General features: G+C 38.4%; 1 protein-coding gene and 1 pseudogene across 3 annotated transcripts; one reads left to right on the forward strand and one right to left on the reverse strand.

Annotated features, from left to right (window-relative positions):
• Positions 1-98: 98 nt before the first annotated feature.
• On the forward strand, positions 99-3,712 carry LOC309863259 (centrin-4). 2 transcript variants are annotated; one of them, XM_082727825.1, is made up of 5 exons: positions 99-618; positions 1,442-1,588; positions 1,970-2,098; positions 2,907-3,044; positions 3,194-3,712. In XM_082727825.1, exons 1-5 carry the CDS (start codon positions 322-324, stop codon positions 3,281-3,283), a joined length of 801 nt encoding a protein of 266 aa, XP_082583951.1. In that variant the 5' UTR covers positions 99-321; the 3' UTR covers positions 3,284-3,712. The 2 variants fall into 2 exon arrangements, with proteins under 2 accessions (XP_082583951.1, XP_082583952.1); XM_082727826.1 differs by having other exon boundaries at positions 120-232.
• A 6,246-nt stretch (positions 3,713-9,958) lies between these two features.
• On the reverse strand, positions 9,959-10,744 carry LOC309863530 (large ribosomal subunit protein eL29 pseudogene; annotated as a pseudogene). Its single transcript has one exon. The product of its transcript is annotated as a large ribosomal subunit protein eL29 pseudogene (transcript).
• Between the last annotated feature and the right edge of the window lie 240 nt (positions 10,745-10,984).

The following is a 10,984-nucleotide window of genomic DNA, read 5'->3' on the forward strand; positions in this document are numbered from 1 at the left end:
GCGGAGCGTTACTCTATTGGTAAAGAGGAGAGAGAGGGTGGGCTTCAGGGGCCTTCTTTTCTAACCATTGGGTAGAATAACTGTCAATCATCAGGCAGGCCTGGGTGGGCGGGGCTGCTTGAGGGGGCGGCGAGAGCGGCCTTAGCAACGGTTTCTGAACTGTGTAGACTGCAGTTGGGCTGCGCGGCTGGCGGCCGGGAGGTCCCGGCTGACCTCACCGGTGGGTGACATGGTGAGTGCCACGCCGTAACCCCTTGCGGGCCGAGGCTAGGGCTGAAGTTTCAGCCCGGAGCAAGGAAGGAATTTTGTTTGGCTTATGAAATGTGTTATTCGCCCCCTGATCCTCGAGTGTCATGTAGTAACCCCTCCTCTCGTGGCACACTCAGAAGCATGCTGGCCTCGGCTCCAGGGACGCAGGAGCGGGCCGCCAGTTCATTCGTTCCTTGTCCCCACCAACCGCTGATACCAGCACTCGGTGATCCGTTCCGTGGCGGAAACAGAAACCACTGGTTCGCCAGAGAAGAACTGGATACAGAGAAGAGGCTGAGAAACTGTTGGAGGGTCTGGGCCTCTAGGAAAGAGGTCCTGAGCTCCGAAAAAGCGGCCAGGGTTGGGAAGGTAAAGGTTCTGAGGGGTTGGAACTGCGCACCTGTGCATCTGCAGTCCGGGGACCAAGAATCCGCCGCTGCCGCCACGTGAGCGCGGAGATGAGGCACTCAGGAACGTGATGTCCGGTTGCCAACTCGGCCGCTGCTGATTCTTAACCCGAAGCTGGAGATGGGATAGTGAAGTAAGGCTGCAAAATCCCAGCAGTAACTCTATGACCTTGCTTGTCAGGGGAAGATGGCACATAGCAGGCAGGTGACCTCCACCTTACCTGGATGCTGTTAATTGGCCCAATATTTATTCTTATTCTGATTCCTGGAGTAGTTTTTTACCTGGGCAATGCAGTTTTTTGTTTTTTGTTTTTGTTTTTGTTTTTTCATTTCTCAGCTTCTGTAATATAGAAAAGTGCGCTAAAAGGTGGGAAAGGGTTTTGTTTCAATCAAGCATATCCCACAAAATAAATTTTATTATGAGACTTATTGGCCTAGATGAAAGGTGTGCCTTAGGCATTACTTTTCAGATATACCAAGTAGAGCCAGTCGTATTCGGATATAACATCTACCGTTGGAGCACGCGTGCCTTTGCCTCTTCTCTCTCTCAAAAATTGCTAGTTTGAAGGAAAAACTTAAGTGGTAAAAAGAACCAGACTTTCCACCAAGATATTAATATCTAAAAGCATAAATGTTAGCAAAGGGAAAAGGGGGAAATTGCTGATGGTCGTTATGTAGTAGGGAATAGGGTTCTTCAGTAGGCTTATTATATTTATCATCGATTATTCAGGTCTGCTAAGTTTTCCAGTTACATAGTTTTTCATGCACATATGTATTTATTACAGGCATCCAACTACTGCACAGATTCAGACCAATGGAAGAAAAAAGCAGAAAAACTTGAACTGAATGAAACCCAAAAGCAAGAAATTAAAGAGGCCTTTGATTTATTTGATGTTGATGGGTCTGGAACCATAGATGTGAAAGAACTGAAGGTTTTGAAATTACTTCTAATTCTAAAATATTTTAAAAACCATTTACTTGTGGAAGTCTTTCGATCTTTAACAGTACCTAAGAGCTTGAGATAAAATCTCTTCAGTGTGGACACCTACACCTTCAGTACACATACCTGCCTCATACCAATAATATAGTATCTTGATAGGCATTTTATTTTTGTTTTATGAATGAGTACAGCAAAACTCAGGATGTGACAAAGACATATCCTATGGCACAGTAGGATTGCAACCTAGGCCTGCTGACTTGACTTTCTAGGTTTATGCCTAGTCCATAGTAAAAAAGAGAAAATCTAGTCATTAATAGGTAATTTAAGAGCTAGGAATGAGAATGTGGTATAATTTATTTGCTTCCTATTTCAGATTGCCATGCAAGCCTTAGGATTTGATCCAAAGAAAGAAGAAATTAAAAAAATGATAGCTGAAATCGACAAAGAAGGAACTGGCACCATTACTTTTGAAGATTTTTTTGCCATAATGAGTGTAAAAATGGTATAGTAGTGATTTTGTTTTTCAAAGAAATACAAGCAATAGCCTTCTACATTTTTTTGAACAATCGGAGGTTTCACAGAGGAAGAATTGGAACTAGGTTTTTCAAGATGGGTAGGATTTACATAGACAGGAATAGCAAGATTAAAGATATTCTCAGGATGATAATGAAGACTGTCTCGTGCGGAGAAGGTTGTTAGGAAATAATGATAGATGGCAGGATAGAGAGAATGGGGTCAGCATTTTGAAGCCTTGAACTCAGCAAACATTTCTCGAGTGCCCATTTTTGCCAGACACTATTCGAGAGAGCACTGGGTGAGACAAGTTCTGTGTTCTCTCAGAGCTTACATTTTTGATAATGGGTATCAGTTACTGGTGTTAATAAGACATACATTCTCTCTATCACCCTTGCCTCTTCCACTTTAACAAGCCCTGAATATAGATACCTTGAGAGCAAATGTGAGAGCATTGGAATAATTGTTAAAAGTTATAGCAGTACTGGGACGCCTGGGTGGCTCAGTTGGTTGGATGACTGCCTTTGGCTCACTCATGATCCTGGAGTCCTGGGATTGAGTCCCGCATCAGGCTCCCAGCTCCATGGGGAGTCTGCTTCGCTCTCTGACTTTCTCCTCGCTTATGCTCTCTCTCACTCTCTCTCTCAAATAAATAAAATTAAAAAAAAAAAAGTTATAGCAGTACAGTCAGAACTCAGTTACTTGGTACATTGGTGCTCTAGACCTCAAACACCCATAAGTCCAGTTTGATAGAATAAATGAAAGATCAATACATTTAATTGCTTCTGTTTTTAAAGAGTGAAAAAAATGAAAAAGAAGAAATATTGAAGGCTTTCAAATTATTTGATGATGATGATACTGGAAGCATAACACTAAACAATATCAAGAGGGTTGCTAAGGAATTGGGGGAAAATTTAACAGATGATGAACTGAAGGTAATTTTTTACTTTTATAATTATAATTTATAGTTCTAGTCTTAAGTTGGACTCAAATACATTCAGAATAAAATTTGTGTATTTGAATAGTCATTTATGTCATTCATTTTTAATGATTTCATATACCATATTTACATTTTATTTTACAGGAAATGCTTGATGAAGCTGATTGTGATAGGGATGGAGAGATAAATGAGGAAGAATTTTTGAGAATGATGAAAAGGACCACTCTTTATTAATACTTTTTTTTTATGCCTTCTGGAAAGTTGTTAACAACTTCGTATTTGCTATATGGTTCTATCATATCTGAATGTATTATAAATTTTTAGTTTATATGCACAAATTGGTTTCTTGATGTCTAATCCATGTGAAAAGTTTCATGTTTCTACCAATCTGTTGTTAAATCCATAGCATCAAGAAACAAAATGTAATGATTTCTGTGAACCATGGATCCCAAACCAGTATTAATTCCAACTGCTACTTTTAGAGCTCTGCGGTCTAAAGACTTAGAATTTTTTAAGTTAAATGAAACTGACCCCACATCCAAATGAATTTTGCAAACAAGCAATTATTTTCCTTTTGTGCAGCTCTTTAAAACTGATAAATATTTGCTTTTTAATCAGTTATTCAGATATGTTAAGTATTAAATAAAATTGCCTAGCACTATATTATTTGCTAGTTTTTCTCTTATAAAGAAATTCAGAGCAGCACTGTACTATGTAGATTTTCCTGTAAGTTTGACCCCTTATGTGAGTGTTTAATACCTCTGCATGGGAGGTGCTAGGGATTTTACACATGTTATCTCAGTGTTACAACTTAGAAGCTGACAGTATTAGCTCCATTTTACTACATAGGAGAAAACTAAAGTTCAGAGAACTTAAAAATTGCCCAGTTGTTCATAGATAATAAATAAAACATGGATAAATCTTGGATTGTTATGCTTCACTACGTAGCTTCCCTATAGAAAACAAAAATCTCAGGATAACTTAAATGTATGTTTTCTAACATTTAATATTATGACTCTTGTAATTTAACTTTTTTTTTTTTTTTAATGAAAGAACCAAACTGTTGGGAAAGGCAGTCTCAAAATACAGTCTTTTGATCCCCCCCGGTCACACAAGACTGGTGTCTCTACAGCTTATGCTGGAATTGTCTGTGAATATCTTTCCATTTCAGACTCCATGTGTACTTTTTTCTGCTTAAAGATGTGTATAATATGGTGCCTCTGTGTGTGTGTGTGTGTGTGTGTGTGTGTGTGTGTGTGTAATATGGCACCTGGCAAACCCCACTTTGGAAACGGGATGTCCCCTTCAAAGAGGGTGACGTCCTGCTGCACAACAAGATGGCTATTTACAAGCCACTTGCCCTGTATTGGCTTCTGGAGGGACCTGCTGGCCATGGGAAACCGACATTCATTACCGAAACGGATACTGCTCTGCCTCTTCTCTATATGAGTGACACATTGTTCCAACAAGTAGTTGACTGCATTGTTTCTTCCTTGGCAATTAAACTGATAGCAAGATTTAGTGGAAGAAGCCCTCAAGTTTCTGCTCCTGATAATAGGCAACATGCCACTTGCTGAGATACAAATGCTTCCTAAGTAATGGTCTTTGGAGCAAGAAAGGATTATAGAAAATGTAACTTTAATTGCCCCACCTAGTATACATTTTTCGTTCAACTGAAATGAAGATTCAAGGTTTTGTCAACAGGGGAGGTTTGTTTTTCAGTTGAAACTAGAATGGCAAATGTGCTTATGCTCAAGTGTTTCACAGTATCTTTAATTCCTAGTTATGCAGCATTTCCTTTTAGGCTAAGATATAACTATTAAACATGCTTCATATGTGAAAATTATGACATTTAAGTTGTTAAATGATTTATACTTTTAAGTGGGTTGTATGCTTAAAAATACACATGATCAAGGTCAAAGAGTTCTGAATAGAAATCTCCTCATTCAATGCCCAGTTCTCCCCAGGACAGAATGTCCTGTATCACTACCTCTATTTAACATTATACAGAAGTGCTAGCCAGTACATTAAGGCAAGAAACAGAAAGAAGAGACCAGAAAGGAAGAAATAAAATAGAATAGCCCAAAGAATTCAGAGATTCCTGGATGCAAGGTTGTTATGCACATACTAATATAAGCACAATTCTATTTTTACAAACCAGGTATGAGTAATTAGAAAATGAAATTTAAAAGACTACTAATAGTATTAAAAATATAAAAATCTTATAACTGAATCTAATGAAGATACACAGGTCTTCAACATCAAAAACTTGAGTACTAAGAAAAAAAGGCGTAAATAAATGGAGGAATATTATTCCAATCCATGTTCATGGATTGGAAAACAATATTATAGAGATGTCAATTCTCCTTGTATTAATCTATAGCTTATAGTGCAATAAAAATCCTAGCCTATGTGAAACTTGACAAACCTATTCTAAAATTTATATGGAATTCCGAGGGACCAATACAGACTCAAAGTTAGAGGCCAGCTTGCCTGACTATCAAGATTTATTATAGGGTCATAGCAATTATAATAGTGTGGTTTTAACTGGGATAGATTAAAGGACCAATGGAATAGGACAGAAAGTCCTGAAACAGACATTATATATATATATATATATATATATATATATTTATATATGGCTATTGATTTAGGATACAAGTAACTGCTTAGTAGTGGGGACATTTTCATTATAATTTTTTCCAAATCAATAGGATATCTGAAAAGAATAAAAACGACAATAAAAGAAAACACTGATACTATACATAAAAAGTAATTCTAAATTATTGCTAAGACATGAAAGGCAAGAGTATATGATCATTACCTTGAGATCAGATTCCTAATTAGGAAACAAAAACCACTAACATTAAAGGATAACGTTGATAAATTGTACTATAAAAACTTCTCTTCATAAAAGGAGAGAATGGAGACATAAGGTACTAAGTGGAAAAAGATACCTTCAATCTACCTGACTTAATACTTGTATGTAGAACATATAACTTTTAAAAATCTGTAAGAAAAAGCCCAATTTTAAAAAGTGAGCAAAAGTCTTGAGTAGCCACTTGATAGAAAAGGATATGATAATGGTCAAAAATATGTGAAGAATTAACCAAAATAAGGAATGTAGTAGGCTAAATAATGGCCTCCAAAAAGTTCCATGTTGTAATCCCTGAAACCCATGAATGTTAGATGACAAAAAGCAAAACACACAACCAAAAAACATTTGCATTATGATCAAATTAAAGACTATCTTAGATTTAGATTAGATTAGATTTTCTGGATTATCTAATGGGCCCTAAACATTACCACAAGTAAAGAGAGGTGGAAGGACAATTGACATGAAGGAGAAGGTAGATTTTTATTTTTCAACATTTCCTTAGCGATTCAGGGTCTCTTCTGATTCCATACAAATTTTTGGATTATTTGCTCCAGCTCTTTGAAGAACACCGGTGGAATTTTGATTGAACGGCATTAAAAGTATAGATTGCTCTAGGCAGTATAGACATTTTAACAATGTTTATTCTTCCGTTCCAAGAGCATGGAATGGTCTTCCATCTTTTTGTGTCTTCAATTTCTTTCATAAGTGTTCTGTAGTTCCTCGAATACAGATCCTTTACCTCTTTGGTTAGGTTTTTTCCCAGGTATCTTATGGTTCTTGGTGCTATAGTAAATGGAATCGATTCTCTAATTTCCCTTTCTGTAGTTTCATTGTTAGTGTATAAGAAAGCCACTGATATCTGTACATTGACTTTGTATCCTGCCACGTTGCTGAATTGCTGTATGAGTTCTAGTAGTTTGGGGATGGAGTCTTTTGGGTTTTCCACATACAGAATCATGTCATCTGCGAAGAGAGAGAGTTTGACTTCTTCATTGCCAATTTGGATACATTTTATTTCTCTTTGTTGTCTGATTGCTGTTGCTAGGACTTCTAATACTATATTGAACAAGAGTGGTGAGAGTGGGCATCCTTGTCGTGTTCCTGATCTCAACGGGAAGGCTGCAAGGTTTTTCCCATTGAGGATGATATTTGCTGTGGGTCTTTCATAGATAGATTTTATGAAGTTCAGGAATGTTCCCTCTATCCCTATTCTTTGAAGTGTTTTAATCAGGAACGGATGCTGAATTTTGTCAAATGCTTTTTCTGTATCAATTGAGAGGACCATGTGGTTCTACTTTCTTCTCATATTAATTTGTTCTATCACATTGATTGATTTGCAAATGTTGAACCATCCTTGTAGCCCAGGGATGAATCCCACCTGGTCATGGTGGATAATCTTTTTAATGTGCTGTTGGATCCTGTTTGCTAGGATCTTGTTGAGAATCTTAGCATCCATATTCATCAGTGATATTGGTTTGAAATTCTCCTTTTTGGTAGGGTCTTTGCCTGATTTGGGGATCAGGGTAATGTCGGCTTCATAGAAAGAGTCTGGAGGTTTTCCTTCTGCTTCAATTTTTTGAAACAGCTTCAGGAGAATAGGTGTTATTTCTTCTTTGAAAGTTTGGTAGAATTCCCCAGGGAATCCATCAGGTTCTGGACTCTTGTTTTTTGGGAGGTTTTTGATCACTGCTTCAATCTCATTACTAGATATTGGTCTATTCAGGTTGTCAATTTCTTCCTGGCTCAATTTTAGGAGTTTATAGTTTTCCAGGAACGCATCCATTTCATTTAGGTTGCTTAGCTTATTGGCATATAACTGTTGATAATAACTTCTGATGATTGTTTCTACTTCCTTGGTGTTAGTTGTGATCTCTCCCTTTTCATTCATAATTTTATGAATTCCAGGATCTATAAAGAACTCCTCAAACTCAACACACACAAAACAGACAATCATATAAAAAAATGGGCAGAAGATATAAACAGACACTTCTCCAATGAAGACAAATGGCTATCAGACACATGAAAAAATGTTCGTCATCACTAGCCCTTAGGAAGATTCGAATTAAAACCACATTGAGATATCACCTTAAACCAGTTAGAATGGTCAAAATTAGCAAGACAGGAAACAACATGTGTTGGAGGGGATGTGGAGAAAGGGGAACCCTCCTACACTGTTGGTAGGAATGCAAGTTAGTGCAGCCTCTTTGGAGAACAGTGTGGAGATTCCTCAAGAAATTAAAAATAGAACTTCCCTATGACCCTGCCTTTGCACTACTGGGTATTTACCCCAAAGATAGAGATGTAGTGAGAAGGAGGGCCATCTGTACCCCAATGTTTATAGCAGCAATGACCACGGTTGCCAAACTGTGGAAAGAACCAAGATACCCTTCAACGGATGAATGGATAAGGAAGATGTGGTCCATATACACTATGGAGTATTATGCCTCCATCAGAAAGGACGAATACCCAACTTTTGTAGCAACATGGACGGGACTGGGAGAGATTATGCTGAGTGAAATAAGTCAAGCAGAGAGAGTCAATTATCATATGGTTTCACTGATTTGCTGAGCATAACAAATAGCATAGAGGACATGAGGAGTTAGAGAGGAGAAGGGAGTTGGAGGAAATTGGAAGGGTAGGTGAACCATGAGAGACTATGGACTCTGAAAAACAATCTGAGGGTTTTGAAGGGGCGGGGGGTGGGAGGTTGGGGGAGCCAGGTGGTGGGTATTATAGAGGGCACATATTGCATGGAGCACTGGGTGTGGTGCAAAAACAGTGAATATATTTCTTTTTATACTAAAAAGAAATTTAAAAAAACTCACAGGTCAACTGCAAAAAAAAAAAAAAAGTTGGCATGAACATATGTATATATCATGACCAGCATGATTTCTACATATGTACCCAAAAGAAATATGTGCACATGTGTGTCATGACACATACAAAAAATATTCCATGACAACAATATACATGAGTCAAAACCTGAAAACACTCTAAATGTTCATCAACAATAAAATCTATAATTATTATATTTACATAATAGAATGCATCTAAGAATGAAAAAAATTCACCTACATACAGCCACATGGATGAACTGCAAACATAGCATTGCCTGAAAGCAACCAAGAACAAAATATATGTTCTGAAGTGATGCCATTTCTATAAAGTTTAAAACCAGGCATACCTAACCGTAGAGTTAGAAGTCATGATAGCGGTAAAAGGGAGAAAGTAGTAAGAGGAGGGGTTTTGCAGGATATTTCTAAAGTCTTGGCATCTTTGTATATCTGGGCTACCAAAGTGTTTACATTGTCTTAACCTCTTGAGCTGTTTACTTGGCTTGTGTATTTGTGTATTGTACTTCAATAAGAAAAAGTTTAAAAAATTATTCATGTCCACATTGCCAGGCATCGTGATTTTGTGTCATGTACACTAGCAATGTAGAGATAGTCCCAGGGTAAGGAAGTTTGATCAACCAACACACTGACATATTAGAGAGGGCTGCCAAACATTCAGTTGCCAACAGCACCTAGTGGATCTTCATTTGTTCTCCACTCCTTACTAATTATCAGAGCCAATACTGGAAAGAAAGAATGTCTGTAATGAACATGCAAACATTTTCAACCAAATACATTTCTATGACATCGTGGTTATATCCATTTTTTGATGCTAATGTTGTGTAATTATGCTCTATTTTTCCCTTGATCAGTCTTTAAAAACAAAAAAGAGAGATTTTATTTGTTTATTTGACAGAGAGAGAGCACAAGTAGGCAGAGCAGCAGGCAGAGGGAGAAGCAGGCTCTCTGCAGAGAAGGGAGCCAAATGTGGGACTTGATCCCAGGATCCTGGGACCATAACCTGAGCTGATGGCAGCCGCTCAACCATCTGAGTCACCCAGGCACCCTTTCTTAATTGGTCTTGCTAGAGGTTTTACCAGTTAGAACTTTTAAAGAATGAACTTTTGGCTTTGTTTATCCTCTCTATTGTGTTTTTGTTTTCTATTGTATTGATTTTATTTTTATTTTAATTCCTCCTTTTCTTTTCTTTCTTTTTTTTTTTTTTTTTTGACAGATCCTGCTGCAGGTTTATTTGTACAAATAGCACAGGAGGACACCAGCCCCATGTGGATAGAAACCCAGGGGTCATACCAGTCCTTCTGTCCTCACACTGGCAGACAGAAGCCTCTACACTGGAGCCTTTGTGGGGGCCTGGGCACCTTTGGGAGTCTGAGCTGCAGCAGGAGCAGGAGCTGGAGCTGGAGCCAGAGTCGCAGCCGAAGCCTGGGCCTTGGTTTGAGCCTTGGCCTTGGACTTTGGCCGGCAGAGCTCGAAACCCTTGGCATTGCAGGCACAAGCACGTTTCCTGAGCTTGGGGTGAGCGATGTAGGCAAGTCGATTGAGCTTGCGGCTGCCGCCCTTTGAGATCTTGGGCTTGACCTCCCTGGGCTTGATGAGAGCCTTGATAGCCTTGGGACATGCACTCATGGCCTTGGCGTTGTTGGCCTGCATCTTCTTTAGGCCCTTCTTGTGCTTCTTGGCAAAGCGCATGTTCCTCAGGAACTTGGGGTCTACCTCCTTAAGAGATTCGTATCTTTGGGACCGGGGTTTCTTGATGCCATTTCTGTGCCATTTCTGTGACTGGTTGTGCGTGGTGTGGTTCTTGGACTTGGCCATGTCTGCACCGAAGCCCACGGCTCCCTAAGCGCTTCGGGCCAGAAGAGAAAGGGAGCTCCTCCTTTCCTTTTATTGGTTTTTGCTTTTTACCTTTAAGGTTACTTCTTTCTGTTACTAATGTTCAGCATTTTTTTCCTAAGCATAAAAGTTTTCCTCAAATATCTCCTTTAAATATTTACTTCAATATGTAGTAGGCTTACTGAGATTTCATCCTAGGTTTTGAAATTTTTCTTGATTTATTATTTGACCAATAAGTTTTTAATGCAAGTATACTCTTTATTTTCCAAATATACAGGGAATTTTTAAATTTTTAAATGCTTTTTGATAATGATTTATAGCTGAATTGCATTATTGTCAGGAAGTGTCACCTGTATAATAACAATGATT

This window comes from Mustela nivalis (assembly GCF_964662115.1).
Source record: "Mustela nivalis genome assembly, chromosome: 4".
NCBI classification, from domain to species: domain Eukaryota; kingdom Metazoa; phylum Chordata; class Mammalia; order Carnivora; family Mustelidae; genus Mustela; species Mustela nivalis.